This window comes from Glarea lozoyensis, assembly GCF_000409485.1.
Source record: "Glarea lozoyensis ATCC 20868 chromosome Unknown GLAREA13, whole genome shotgun sequence".
Taxonomy (NCBI): domain Eukaryota; kingdom Fungi; phylum Ascomycota; class Leotiomycetes; order Helotiales; family Helotiaceae; genus Glarea; species Glarea lozoyensis.
Genome location: NW_007360987.1, coordinates 993,626 through 1,007,815, shown reverse-complemented (window position 1 = coordinate 1,007,815; position 14,190 = coordinate 993,626). Strand labels below are relative to the sequence as shown.

At 44.8% G+C, this 14,190-nt stretch overlaps 6 protein-coding genes across 6 annotated transcripts; 2 read left to right on the top strand and 4 right to left on the bottom strand.

Moving 5' to 3' along the window:
• Positions 1 to 238: 238 nt before the first annotated feature.
• On the bottom strand, positions 239 to 1,542 carry GLAREA_10284 (LDH C-terminal; the record flags this gene model as incomplete). The annotated part of the gene is made up of 7 exons (XM_008080334.1): positions 239 to 379; positions 428 to 572; positions 621 to 1,083; positions 1,129 to 1,216; positions 1,268 to 1,378; positions 1,439 to 1,470; positions 1,527 to 1,542. 7 exons carry the CDS (start codon positions 1,540 to 1,542, stop codon positions 239 to 241), a joined length of 996 nt encoding a protein of 331 aa, XP_008078525.1.
• A 666-nt stretch (positions 1,543 to 2,208) lies between these two features.
• On the bottom strand, positions 2,209 to 2,953 carry GLAREA_10283 (60S ribosomal protein L28; the record flags this gene model as incomplete). The annotated part of the gene is made up of 5 exons (XM_008080333.1): positions 2,209 to 2,257; positions 2,342 to 2,515; positions 2,576 to 2,706; positions 2,760 to 2,783; positions 2,834 to 2,953. The coding sequence occupies 5 exons, from the start codon at positions 2,951 to 2,953 to the stop codon at positions 2,209 to 2,211; spliced, it is 498 nt and encodes a 165-aa protein (XP_008078524.1).
• Positions 2,954 to 3,686: 733 nt separating this feature from the next.
• Positions 3,687 to 3,980, top strand: GLAREA_10282 (protein precursor; the record flags this gene model as incomplete). The annotated part of the gene is made up of 1 exon (XM_008080332.1): positions 3,687 to 3,980. One exon carries the CDS (start codon positions 3,687 to 3,689, stop codon positions 3,978 to 3,980), a length of 294 nt encoding a protein of 97 aa, XP_008078523.1.
• A 1,460-nt stretch (positions 3,981 to 5,440) lies between these two features.
• Positions 5,441 to 6,722, bottom strand: GLAREA_10281 (uncharacterized protein; the record flags this gene model as incomplete). The annotated part of the gene is made up of 3 exons (XM_008080331.1): positions 5,441 to 6,044; positions 6,146 to 6,240; positions 6,294 to 6,722. The coding sequence occupies 3 exons, from the start codon at positions 6,720 to 6,722 to the stop codon at positions 5,441 to 5,443; spliced, it is 1,128 nt and encodes a 375-aa protein (XP_008078522.1).
• A 1,104-nt stretch (positions 6,723 to 7,826) lies between these two features.
• Positions 7,827 to 9,695, top strand: GLAREA_10280 (FAD-binding protein; the record flags this gene model as incomplete). Its single annotated transcript, XM_008080330.1, has 5 exons — positions 7,827 to 7,911; positions 8,331 to 8,579; positions 8,651 to 9,155; positions 9,216 to 9,372; positions 9,450 to 9,695. 5 exons carry the CDS (start codon positions 7,827 to 7,829, stop codon positions 9,693 to 9,695), a joined length of 1,242 nt encoding a protein of 413 aa, XP_008078521.1.
• Positions 9,696 to 9,967: 272 nt separating this feature from the next.
• On the bottom strand, positions 9,968 to 11,269 carry GLAREA_10279 (uncharacterized protein; the record flags this gene model as incomplete). The annotated part of the gene is made up of 2 exons (XM_008080329.1): positions 9,968 to 10,771; positions 10,820 to 11,269. 2 exons carry the CDS (start codon positions 11,267 to 11,269, stop codon positions 9,968 to 9,970), a joined length of 1,254 nt encoding a protein of 417 aa, XP_008078520.1.
• Between the last annotated feature and the right edge of the window lie 2,921 nt (positions 11,270 to 14,190).

Genomic DNA, 14,190 nt, shown 5'->3' with positions numbered 1-14,190 from the left:
GAGGAGGTGTAGTAATTCATGCCACAAAAGCCGTAACATCTCTAACAATTCTTTAAAGTCTATCTAAGCAGAAGCGCCACCGATCAGTCAGGGAACTCTTACCAAGCACTAATAACGAGAAGCCACGTTTCGCTAGAAAGAAAAGAGGAGGAAATGAGAGAGTACATGCTGTGCGTTGTAACAATCACTTTTGAATGAGAAGATGGAGAAAGGAACAGATGGAAAACTTGTGGGGAAACTACTTTTGTGGTGGGTTGTGGGCGAATGTGACACCCTTGGAAATGTTGCCCTTGAGACCTTCGACACAGGCCTTTAGAAGGGTCTTTTCGTTGTCGTTGAGGTTTGTGAGTGGGTTTTGAACTTTCTCGACACCGGTGGTCTGAAAATGGGTTAGCAAAATTGTGAGTATAGTGAAAGCATGACTTACGCCGAGCTCAACTGGAACGGAGAAGAAGTCACAGCCAGTCTCCTTGGCAATCTCTTCACCTCCTGGTAGACCTGGAACGTAGACGAATGAAGGAGTGACAATGCCCTTCTCGCCTGAAAGACCCTTGAGAACGGCCTCAGCGAAACTACAACTCAGTTAGTACAGTTTTTTTTCATTCACTTTGATTACATACCGGAATCCAGCATATGCCATAGAAAGGGTAGCAGATCCAGCTCCATCCTTAGCCGCAACAACCTCATCACCACCGAATTGAACACGCTTGACCAGAGCTGCCAATTTATTGTCTGGAATACTGACAGATGGTTTGGCTTGGCTGAAAAGAGGAACGATAGTCTCTCCAGAGTGACCACCAATGACTGGAATGGTCAATTTCTGTGGGTTCTTCTCGCCGGTAATCTCAGCAACGAAGGTCTCGGCACGGACGACATCGAGGGTGGTAACACCGAATAGGCGTTTTGGGTCGAATACATTCTTTGCCTTGAGAACCTCAGCTGCGATTGGTACAGTGGAGTTGACTGGGTTGGAGATGATGAGGATGTAAGCTTTTGGTGCGACATCGGCGATAACTTCGATGAGACCCTTGACGATTCCTGCGTTGATGTTGAAGAGATCGTCTCTGGTCATTCCCGGCTTGCCTGAACACGGTCAGAAGAATTCATTCAAAGCTTTTCCATACTCACGAGGAATTCCAGCTGGGATAACAATAATATCCGCATCCTTGAAAGCAAGTTTTGCTCCATCATCTTTTGGTAGGTAGCCAGTGATTTTCTATTCCCGCGATCAGTCCATATTCCATTCCCCGAGATATATTCTACGTACCGCTGGCGAAGAGATGTGCGAAAGGTCGGCAGCAACACCTGGTGTGTTGACTACATCGTATAAAGCGAGTTCGGAGATGAGAGGTGAAGTCTTCATGAGGAGGGACAATGGCTGTTGAGGAGTTGTAAGCAAATGTCTCAACAATTGGCGTTTAGTGATCGGGGAACTTACTTGTCCAATTCCTCCAGAGGCACCAGCGACGACTATTTCCGTTAATATATGGTCTGCGAACTTCATACATAGTCAACATCTAGCATACCAGCTTTGATTCCCATGATTGCGATTTTTGTTGAGTTGATGAACTTTCTGTAATACAAGTGTGTCAATAAATAATACCCCGCATTCCAGCTTCACCACTGAGGTGAAGGATTAAAAGTTTTCTTACCTTGGATTTTGAGGACTGTGATATAGTAAAGCGGTATGAGGTTAGAGAAGATCCTTTGGAGAAGCAGAAGAGCGGATATTTAGCTTGAGGATCAATGGAAGCGCGACGAAGTCTTGAACTTCCAAGCCAAGTGATGGTCGCGGGGTCGTTTGGGGAAGCACCGCACCAGCGTAGCCGATCACGCCTAGACAAGGGTCAAGAGGGGAGTGCTCGAACGTACCTCGTAAGCTCAAAGTCTTGGGGTTTCTGTTTTGCGATTGTCTTTGGGAGAATGGAAAGAAGGTGCAATGTTTAGGACTCTGGTATGAATCGAAATTATCATATACACCCCACACTTAAAGATACTCCCGCATAGAGGCCGAGGCATGATATTGCGGGCGGAACCGGATAAGCTATATTGGTGCAATTCATCTGTCTTCTATCCGGTCTTCACATGTCGGAATAACATCGTACCTCACATGTTACAGCTCATAAGTATTATTTTTGGTCTTGAGTGTGTTCGTATTGTCTGGCTACGCAGCTCCCGTGGATATAACCGCAAATCACATCTATCAGATCACCAATGATCATAGGATTTGGTTGCAAATGTTATGCCTCTAACCTCGCTATTAATCCATAGCCTCAGTGTAACTCCTTAAAATGGATTGTATTCATGACTAGCAAACACCAAGCATCCCCGAGATGCTTACTCGTCCTTCTCAGCAGCCGCCTTCTTTGCCTTTGCTCCTCGGACCTTCGATTCTGGTAAGTCCTTCTTTGGTGTTTGTGATTTACGGATGGCAGATGCGCGGGCAACGGCGTATGGGCGGAGATCAGATCGGTATCCAGATTTGGCTGTGTTGCTGACAATGGTCTTGTAGGTCCTGTAGTTTAAAATATCAGAAATGGTTCCTAGATTTTCGAGGACACAAGTGACAACATACTTTCTTGTTGACTTGTTACCGCCGAGGCCAGTGGTGTGGTGGAGGCTTCCAGGTTTTTGTGTGCTCTTGACCTTCTTGGTGATCAAAGTAACACCCTTCTTGTCTCCCTTCTCCTCAATAACTCCGACAGCCTAAAAAATCAGTCCCAATGTCCTCATCACACCGTACCCGTTTAAACTCGTACCTTCTCGTTGACGAAACCGGCATGCTATCATTTTGTTAGTCCCCAGATCTCAATTCGACTTATGGAGTTCGTACCTTGCGGGAGTGGATGTTGACCAAGTTAAAAGGATCGCGAGAGAATCGAACACCTCCAGATTGAGCGCGCTTTACCAAGAAAGCGTTCTGGTTTCCTGTTTCAAAACTGTCATCAGCCATTGTGTTCCCTTGATTTCTTCCTCCTAATATCCCAATTCGAACATTGCCTCCCCTTTCGACGTTCATATCCCTCCCCGAATCGAACCAATGCTGGGTAATTACGTACGGGTAACCTCCCAGATTAAGTCCGCAGACACTTGAGGGCTGTGGTGTGACATTGCGAACGGTTTTTGAGAGTTGGCGATGGGATTTCAAAAAAGTTGCGACACCCGTGAAATGCTTCAATATTCAAAAGTTCCCTTTCTGTGGGTGCACGGGCCATATCTTTTAACGAATCACAAACGTTATTCGCTAAGTCTAGCTCCACCTTCGACGAATTCTACGCTAATCCCCTCTGATCTTATTAAGTGGACCACAAGGGAAGCGCTGCGTCACGCAGTCGCGCGGATCAGCTCTATTTGATCAACGCATCAAAGCCATCATACGAAACAGCATCCTCGCATAAATAATGATTGTTGTGCTTTGCATAGCCAGCGTTACCTCGCCAAGCTGAAGATCTACAGAGTTTACTTAACTGAGTTTAACTCCTGAGCTGGGACCTTCTTTCCCTCTTTTGCTCCTGTGAATAAAGATTCGGAACCACCTCGCAGGATGGGATACTACCTCTACTCCACGGTCTTCGTCTTTCTCATCCTCTCAACAGGTACGACCTCATCTAATCCTGCTCATAAGTGGACATAGTTACTAATAAACAACAGCCGCCTTTCTCACACGCTCTCGGTGGTTATCAAATATGCCTCGCATTCCCGGCACCTCGTTCCTCTACTCTCGTCTCCCGACAACCTTTGCCAGTGACATGGAAAACGGATTCTCCTCATCGGCTTTCGATTTGTCTGGCAATGTTGCGTCTGGGGACTCAAGAGCAGGATTAGACGATGCAAGTAAGAGGGAGATTCAGAAGATTATGCGGAATCGTCGGGTCAACTTCGATGAAGCAAGACGGATATACACGGAAGGACGATTTGCTAAGAACAACATTGGACCGGATGGATTACCGAGAGATCCGAAATTCGTCAGTTTTTCATAGTGATGGCAGTGTAGCACTGTGTTTGGGAGCTTGGAGTTCTGGAGTCTTTATTTTGAGAGGAGGAATATGCTTAAAGGCAGGTGGTAGTGAGTGTTGGAATGTGCGGCGGAGGGCGAGAGAGCGTCAAATAACTGCTACTCAACTACTCTGGACATCTTCCAGGGGCTCCGAGGGCAGTCGACGCCGAGTTCACATTATCGAACGAAAGAATCAAACGTGGAGCTTAGTGACGATTTCAATCCTACGCAGAGAGAACCTGCTGACCTCAACGATTGTTCGGAAATCTACAATATCAGTATTTCGTTTGTCTCTTCGGATTGAGCGGGAAAGTAGTATTTCATTATCAGGCAGTAAGAACATATTCGAAGAACGGCCGTCTCTTGTGTTATAACTTCATCTATCCGAGATTAAGAGAGTCATCTGACGAGGCGGTTGATACAGAACGAATTCAAATTTATCACTGAGTGTGGTACCATATCCGCTTCCAAACTACTTCATCTTGCACATTCTTTATCATCTCTACCCTGATAATCCCCTCGCTTTGTCTCAGTCAGTCAGCCCATATCTCACTTAAAGAGAAATTGGATTCGACCGAAATCCTGAGCTCTTCTGCGCTGATATTCACGACATTTCATCCACCAAACAAAACACTCAAAACCTTATCAAAACTCACACTCCCCATCTGCACTAAATTATACTTTAACCTGACAGAAGAGTAACCCCACACCTCCTCGCATAAACCTCAACTCCACATACCCCCCACCCAACAAAATCAGGGTCCAGCTCATTCTGAAACGTGGTCGTGCGTTTTGGGAATATCCTTAATGCTCGAGAATGTGGATGATGGTGATTGGATGAGGGGGTGAGAGAGTTGACGTGCACGGTAGGGGGTGATATTTTGTAAGTCTTTAATGCTGAGTACGAGCAAAGTAAAGTGGAATTGTATTGGATGTGGCGATATCTGTGATTTACGGATGGTACATTTGTTTTTACTCTAAACTCCTTTCGGTATGTTTTGTATCTACACGCTACAGAGAATCAAGAATGCTAAAGACATTGTGGTAAACTTGCAATTGGTCCTTAAGGTTTGTTCTACAAACTTCCGAATCTGAATCTTTCGAAGCTCTCTTTCTTCGTGCAAAGTAAAATATAGGCCGTGAGTTTTCTCCCGTTTTTGGTGTTGTTCGCTCATTGATATATCGTGCTTCCACACTCCATCTTCCATTGGACTGGTATTTTTTAAATCCACATTCGACTTATAAAAAGCGTATCCATAGGTATCAAAACGAGATGAATGTTGGTATCGGGTACATAGAAGAGTATTCATAGTAAGTGAGTCCCTCGCCCGAGTGTATCATACAAGCGGGAAGTCGTCGCAAGGTGGCATCAGTTTTTATTTCACTATCATCGTTAGTTGTCTATAAGCAGTATACATTGAAGATAGCGATACTTACACTACCTTACCAGTCCCTCAGTCCTTTCTCCCTCGCCTTCTTCTCGTACGCAGCCTCCCATTTAGGTATCTCCGCATCCCAAAATGTCCATCCCTCCGGTGTATTTCTATGCACAGCGTCCGCATGCTTGTAGTACTTGTCTATATGACACCTGCTCATACTGAGCGGTCGCTCGTCAGCTTTGAGCTTTGTGCACTCGATACGGGTTAGGTCATTTAGACGATCTGCTGGATCCCACCAAAAAGTACAGTCGGGGTGCTGGTATTGGGTTGCTAGGTATTTGTATTTCAGAACACATGATTGGAAAATACTTGCGTCGACCTGGTACCATTTCTTGGTGATTTTGCGCCGAGTGCCTGTAACTTTTTCTCTGAGGCTTGTTTTGAAGAAGGAGTACTCGACAGAGTACGCCGGAGCTCCTGGTGTTAATCCAGTGGTATCAAGGTCGATTTTCCAAGTCTTCGAGTCACCAATGCGGCGGATTGCGTTCATATTTTCGGAAGGAGGTAAGGACTTGGTATAGTCTTGATCGTCATCCCATACTGTCTCCAATGTCTTCCAGCCACGACGCGCATATTTTGCAACTTGCTGCCAAAATAAGGCGTTAACTCTGTCAATTGATATGTTTTCCGTTTGATAAACGTTAGGTCCGGGAAGATACTATAGGCAGCATTCCACGTAATGAAATTAACCACAGCCGTTGTATAGTACGATGTTATGATGGCCTCCAGGGGAATTGTTGTAGTGCCAATGATCTGTACTTTGACCTCATTTTCTTCATACCTCCTTTTTACCAAGGTAATAATCTGTAGTGTGTTAGTGGCAAGTTGTGACCGGTAGGGTTTTAAGTTTGACCTACTTGAGTAATCGACTTCCTTTTCTCGCTGGGTTCCTCTGGATCAAAAATCACAGATACTGTGTAGCCTTCGAAGTTGATTAAGTGCTCACGCAGAGCTACAACCGACTGAACATCCTCTTCATCTTCGCGTTTAACGTAGATGTCCAAGTCAGAATCCCGCCAGACAACTCTTTCGAACAACTGAAGCGCCGTACTTCCGGAAATGAGGGCGTTATACTGTCCTAATTTAGAGCGTAGTGCGACTGGGTCTTGCACAAAACGTCGAATTAACCGTTTAATATTAAATTGCGAGAAACAGATAGACGGATACAGGACGGTAAATTCTTTCGCCGTGGCACGAAGACTTAGTATCTCTCTCGGCTCTAGATAGGCGCACAGTGTGTCGAATATTAGCAGAAGTAAAAGGCATCGCCATTTTGAACTTGCCATTGTTTGGTCGTGGTTCATGATACTCGATCATTTTTGGGCGCGAGTGCTATAAGATGAGGAAGCAACAATGCGCAGAGGCACGATAAGCTCCCGTCAGATTCTTGACTTATGAGAGATACTCCAGACACCCAGCCAGATGTAGCGCAGAGATGTTAGATCGGATTCTGACGAGCAATTAGGATGATGAAAGCGCTTACTGGGGAGGAGGGGAAGTTTAATATTGCACATCAGCGATTTGCCATTCACCAATCATCATTCGCTTGGACGCCAGGCTGTTCTACTTGCTGGAACATACATTGACTTCACCTTTCAACAGCAACGACAACCCCCGAGGAAGCAGAATATGCTGCCATGCCATTCAGTTAACCTCTGTGTCATACGCAGATTGCCTCAATTTACCTACTGAAATCTTGTTAGCTTGACTCATCATATTCCTCCTAGCATAAGAGTAAATTTGGCACTTGATGGGACAGATTGTATCCCCGATGATATATGTTACCAATAATCAATTTCGTTTGTTAACAACGGCAAAGGGAAACGTTTGCCCTCAATTAAACGATATTGTCGTAGAGCGTTTCTCACAGATATTTATTTTTGGTTGTCTTGAAAATGTCTCCTAAAATTGGGGGCGATTGTAGCCTGGAAATTCATTGAAAAATTAGCGGAATAAGAAATGGCGTTTCGTATATGTAACTGGCGCTTTTTCTTGCTCAATTTCCAAACCTCCAGAGCAAAGAGACTCGGTGCGCTGGATGGGTAAGTAATATTACCTGTTACGAATCCGTGATACCCCCGTCACTGTTTGTTAATTGACTTACTAATGAAGCAGTTATAATTATTGACTCCTCATTTAGTCAATCTTTTGTTGCAAAGGATGAATTTGAATATTGGTTCCCTTTAAGTTTTTTTTCCAAAAGAGCGATGGAATTGCTTGGCTAACCAACAAAGCAGTTTGTCCGCAGCAGCTTTCTCTTCGACTTTCAAACTTTATTCGTCAGCAATAGGAAGTTACTGCCCACCGTTGCCAAGTGTTATAATGTCAAAGTGCATCCGAATCAGCAATTTCAACAAATTGCTTGAGTTACGGTAACCAACTCGCATAAAATGTCACTGCAGCAAGTTGTGACTTCCAACGAGTACACGCATATTTCCAAGTATAGAACCAACTCGGAGTATCCAATCACTTACCGTGAGAAAGTTGGCTTTTCACCATGAACTCCAACGAGTGCATATTTCCAAGGAAAAACCAACTCGTAGCAACCAAACTATACACGGTGAGAATGTTGGCTGTTGAAATGTCTCTCTATCTGTTTTTACCCCCCTTGACCCTCAATTCCCGAATGAAAAAAAGGCACCAATTTACCACTGTCTTCCCACAAAGCCATCACAACGCCCAGAATGTCCCTCACACTCACCACCAGCAAAGCCATCGAACTTCTCCAAAGCAAATTTCCACCCAACAGACTCGCCCTCCCTAACACAGAACCCTACAACCAACGCCAAACCTCCTATCTTTCCTCCTCGAGAGTGAAATCCAACCCTCACTCATCTTCCTCCCCAAAACCAAAGAAGAAGTATCATCCTTCATCTAACTAATCAACCCACTAGTTTCGCAAGAGGGTGTGAAATTCGCTATACGTGGGGCAGGCCAACAACCACTACCCGGCTGTGCAAACATCAAAAATGGTAAAACCCTGGACCTGAGCGGACTTACTGATATTGAGGTGCAAGATGGTGTTATCTCTATTGGCGCTGGGTGTCGCTGGGGTGCTGTATATGATCGGTTGCAAGAGGATGGACTGGCTGTGACTGGAGCGAGGTCAGGAAATAATGGGATTGGGGGGTTGGCACTTGCCGGTGAGTAGATGATTTCTTACGAATCTCAAGTGATGGTGAGATATGAATTGCAATCTAACAAGCGAGTACAGGCGGTCTCTCATTCTTCGGAACTCGCGAGGGGTTCATCTGTGATAACGTGGTCAACTATCAGGTGGTGCTGGCCTCTGGGGAGATTGTAAATGCCAACGCGCAAGAGCACAGCGATCTCTTCGTCGCTATCCGCGGAGGAGGCAACAACTTCGGCGTTGTCACACGTTTCGACATACGAACATTCAAACAAGGACCGTTCTGGGGTGGCGCAGTATTCTATTTCCCCGACAGTTTTCCAGGACAGATCGAAGCGTTGGTTGATGAAGTAACAAAGGATGATGCGGATGTAGAGACGCATATCATGATTAGCTTGTTCTTTGCCGCGCAGTTTGGACGTGTGATGGGGCTTAATCAGGTGTATTATACGAAGGAAGTGGGGAGTCCGAAGGTGTTGGAGCCTTTTACGGGTATGCAGCCGCAGGTGGAGGAGTGTAATAAGATGAGGATGATGAGTTTGAAGGAGGCTGCTGCTGAACAAGAGGCGATGGCGATGACTGGTGTTAGGTATGTTTTCTTGGATGAACTGATACTTTGAAGGTGCAATCGAATCTAATCATGAAGTAGATGCGCATACATGAACACTACTATCCGGCCTGACGTGGCTACCATCAAAGCCGCTTCAGATATCTTTAGTAAAGCTCTAGAACAAGTGAAAGGTTTTGAGGGTATAGTTTCTTCCTTCACATTACAACCATATCCCAAATCACTTCTACAAAAGACAGTACTCGCAGGCGGTAATGCCCTTGGGCTCGACCCGGAAAAGTCATTGATGTCTGTTCTCTGTTAACGTATTGGAAGAATAAGAGTGATGACGAAACGATCCTGGCTACTGCCAAAGGGGTAATTGAAGCAATTGACAAGGAGGCCGTCGCGAAAGGTCAAGATGTGGCCTACAAATACTTGAACTATGCTTTTGATTTTCAGAATCAGATTGGCTCTTACGGAGTGAAGAACAAGGAAATGCTTCAGGAGGTAAGTAGGAAGTATGATTCTGAGGGCCTCTTTCAGAAGGGAGTTCCAGGGGGGTTCAAACTGTTCACTTAAGACAAATTTTGAGAGGGTATAGTCTCCTTTGAGTTTACAGTAACTTTCTTCTGATTGTCGAAGTCTAGCAAGTATTTTTTCTTCGGTCTGTAGGAATAGAAATCAAATGAGACTCCGACCTTGAAAAATCTAACTTGCTTTTTGATCAAAGACCTGCATATAAGCTCGTACTCTATTAGTGTAACGCGTAGGTATGGGAACACAGAATCACGTCGGTAGAGCCACGGCAATCGATGCAGATACCGTATTCACTAAGCTCATCACAGTACCGTTTACTCAATCGCCAAGCTTGATAAATCCGGTAAACCTCTATTTTGCCAAGTAGCAAACAACTTAGGAATCTCTGCATCATAAAACGTCCATCCAGTCGGTGGGTTCTTCTGAACCACGCGTGCGCTGAGGAAGTAAGCTTGCGGATCCACACTATCAAGATCCCACGGACGATCATCAGGCTCCAGCTTGTTCATTTCTATGCGTGTAAGCTCATTGAAATGGTTCGCATGTTGTGGCCAGAAATTCAGGCTTCCGTCTACCAACACTTTCTCATCTCTGAGGTATTTGTATTTCAGAATACAAGACACGAAGACTGAAGTGTCAATTTTGTAATGGGAATTCTCGTTCAGTTCAGCCATAACGGGAACGGTTCGCAAATTGAAGAGACAGTATTCGACCGAGGTTGATGGTGCACCAGGAGTGACTCCCGCTGTGTCCAGGTCAATTTTCCAAGTTCTTGAGTCTCCTATTCGACGGAATCCTTGTTCATCATCGTGCAACAGCAACGACTTAGTAAATTGCTGGTCTTCATCTTCGACCACTCCCAAAGTTTCCCATCCCCGGTCCCTATATTTGGCAATCTGATGGTTGTAACGTTCCTCCGTATTCTTCAGCGAGTATGTAGTTCTCTTGATGAAGGTCAGATCAGGGAACAAACAGTAAGCTGCATTCCATGTGATGAAGTTGACTACAGCTGTTGTGTAGTAATTTGCGACTATAGCTTCAAGCGCAAGTGTCCTAGTGCTCATAATTTGGACTTTGAGTTTCACACCGTTTCCGTCCACTTTTTGGAAGTTATCAATCTTTGCCGCATTAGTACGAAACTCCTTGTATTATGTGATATGACCTACTCGCTTAATTGATAAGTTGATCAGACCATAATCGTCATTCGCATTTGGAAATGGTGCTGCTACTGCCACATAACTCTCTACAGTGGTAAGATACGTGCCCAATGCAGATACCGCCGTCCCGTCATCACGCTCGACATAAATGTCCAAGTCAGACTTGCGCCAAGTGACACGCTCAAAGAGCTGAAGAGCAGTACTTCCAGAAATGACAGCATTATGCTTTGCTAGTTCAGATCTTAGAGCGACCGGGGTTTTAACAAAACGTTTGAGCAGACGGTTGATGTTGAATTGTGATGTCAGCAAAGTTGGGTATAAATCCCTGCAAGCTTTGGTCGTCCCGAAGAAAGAGATCAGATCTCGTGGCTCGAGAAAAGAGCAGAGGGTGTCAAAAATAGGTAACAGCAGAAGACAATGCCACGAAGGAGTCTCGACTGACGATGAAGATCGAGACATAGCATGGAGATAGCGGTCAAAAATATTGAGAAGCGATTTTGAGGGTAAAATAACGGTAGGCAGATAGGTTGGTCCAAGGAATGCACTGGCGACAGGATGCAATCGAGAGCGAGATATCAGAAGCAAGTTGAGCAATTGGTGGTTGAATGAAGCAAGAGCGTATCATTGTAGGTGGCCGCCTTGACATCGCCCAGACGGGCGATCTCGAACCTAGCGAATCATCTTCATCTCGCAACAACCATACAGACCCACCCTCGCGGAGGACAAAATAAGTGGCAGTCGAACTAGAATAGTTCTTCGACTAAGTTGACGAAATATCGTAATTTTGTGGATTAACTTAGAACATTATAACTATTTCGTCGACTATAGTAGGTAAATAAGACTTTTTAAGGTCTATTCGAAGTCGATTTATAATCTAGTTTAAGACTTATGGGTAGGTGACTACCACTTTCTTGATCCTCTGCGAGTCACCTCAGAATGTACGCCACCGGGGGGTTGAAAAGAAATGTGAATGAAAAAAAATCAAAATTTAACGAAAAAGGATTGCATGTGAAGCGTAATTTTCCTTCTAATTTGGCAATTGCTATCTCTACATGGCTTCGTGCTATGCTTTTGGTCATATTTTATGACTCAAGTCCTTGCACTCTGCGATGTAGGTGAAAGAACTTTCTACCACGTTCTTGAAATATATTGCAGATACTGATATCTTTCCAGAGATTTCAGGTAAGAGTAGTACCGTTCTGATGGCGTGGAAAGATCATCAGCATGTAATAGAACAGGGAAACCAAAAGTGACTTAAAAATGAAAACGCGACAATTTGTGCAACTCTTACTTCATATGCCAAGTAGAAAAACAAAGCTTTCACTTGTATATACTAACGGAGATATTGAAAAGAACTAGCAGAGTGAAAACAATCCACCCAAATCAAGCGCATTGAAATGTATTGATTTATATCCACACACGAACAGTATGCATAGTTTAAAATACGATTGAGCTTCGAACAAACACAGCTCATAAACAATCATACTCATAATACTGAGAGCCAAAAATAGCGGAGCTGTGGACCAAGTTTTTCTTGAGAGTTTGCGAACAACGGAAACAGTAGCTCCAAGATGGATCGTGATACGAAACACCGCGGTCCAGGTTTGTGCCCTTATTCTTGAAGCAATCCTGATGTTCAAACTTATAAAATCAAACTTTAAATCGATGAAAAACTCGAGTATGAGATATCTAGCACTTTCTCACTCGGCATCGTCGTGATGAATGATGTATGAGGTTACGTGGACTGCTCCCACTCACGCCGACCACCACGATAGCGCTGACTGTGCGCTTGCACAGCGGACGCGATGCGCCACTGGACGAAGCAGGCTGCATCAATGAATGTAATCAAGTTAGACTCTCGAAGCGACCGAGAAAGAACTATTGCGTGGCTTCTATTTGGAAAATCGTTGAAAATAGACCAAGAAAGGTTGTACTGATGAAGAGGAGAAGAACGAAGGGTCCAAAAAGAAAAAGACAGGCGGGGGAAATACAAGCTTTTGATGCATCGCTCCCGGCTGGGCAACCCAATCGACGGTGCCAGCCAAGCCCGCCAAGTGCAAATCTCAGGGTTCAAAATGCATCATCCTGCAGCGCGACAGTTGAACAAACACACAGCATTCAACGACGGAGTATACGGAACGGCACTTAAAAGATTCAGAGGAGATAGGACTACGATAATCTGGTTTCAAGAGCTCTCATTCTTCGACTTTAAACTAGGGAAACGTCATCGTAAACATGTTGAGGAAAAATATCCATTCCTTCCATCCTAGCACACAGAGATCTCGATTATTCCATTCGTAGTGCTATCATGAAAGACGAGGACTTTGTGTGTGAGGGTATCGTAGGACGGTGTGGAAACCTCTCGAGTCTAACAGCACGACTCTTCGCATCCGCAGCAGCAGCAGTCGCATCCAGCCTCCTCACCTCCACGGAGGCCAACGGAATCGCCAGAGGTGCTCATTTGGGGAGCGGACGACTGTTTGCGAAGAAGTGTCAGATAATATGCCAAATAGATCGTTGAAGAGGATGTGTGAACTTACAGGTTGAGCACTTTCGACGACGTTAGATTGTGTGGTCATTTGCTCAGCGACTTGAGCTGGTTGTTCGTTGATGGAAGGCATGTTGGTAGACTAGTACTCTTGTCAGCTTCGTTCGATGCTACATCCAAATCGGCCCAGCATACTGTTTTGATTGAGGTAAGAGAAATTGTGTAAGTTGTTGTTTCTGGTAGAGAAGGTGAGGCAGAAGTGGTAGAAAGTCGAAGATGATTCTCAGACAAGAAAGCGCGATCGAGGGGGTAGAAATACACGTTGGCTGAAGGCTCCGCCTAGCTGACGGTCTTACCGCTCGCTCTATACGGCAATGCAGGAGTTACAGGTTTGTTGGATCGGATGTTTATGCAACCTTGAGTGCTTTGCGAGGTATAAATAACCAATCATGAAGTGGTTGTCTGCCCGTGAAGTTGCCGAGGAACTGACAAAAGAACTCAAACTTACAGGTCAGGTATAACTCGATCACTATGGAGACAACTGTAAGTTTGTGGTTTGCTGGTGTATCTTGGTATCAGGTCCACTTTCTTCTTCTGGGATGATTTCTGGGGTGTTTGGGAACATGTGGATCGAGGTGAGTCACATGATATAAGGTCACGCTTTTCAAACACAAAACGTGACACCTCCTAGCCCCAAAATCTCGTGATCAAAGAAACACTAATGAAGATCACGGGCTCGCGTAGGACAAATTAAGTCGGGTGGCAGTCGAACCTCGACACTTCCTCAAAACAATCGACGAAATATCGTATATTTCGTCAATTAACCTAGCACACTATCACATATTTGGTGAATAGTTTTGAGAAAATAAGGCCTTTTGAACTCTATTCGAAG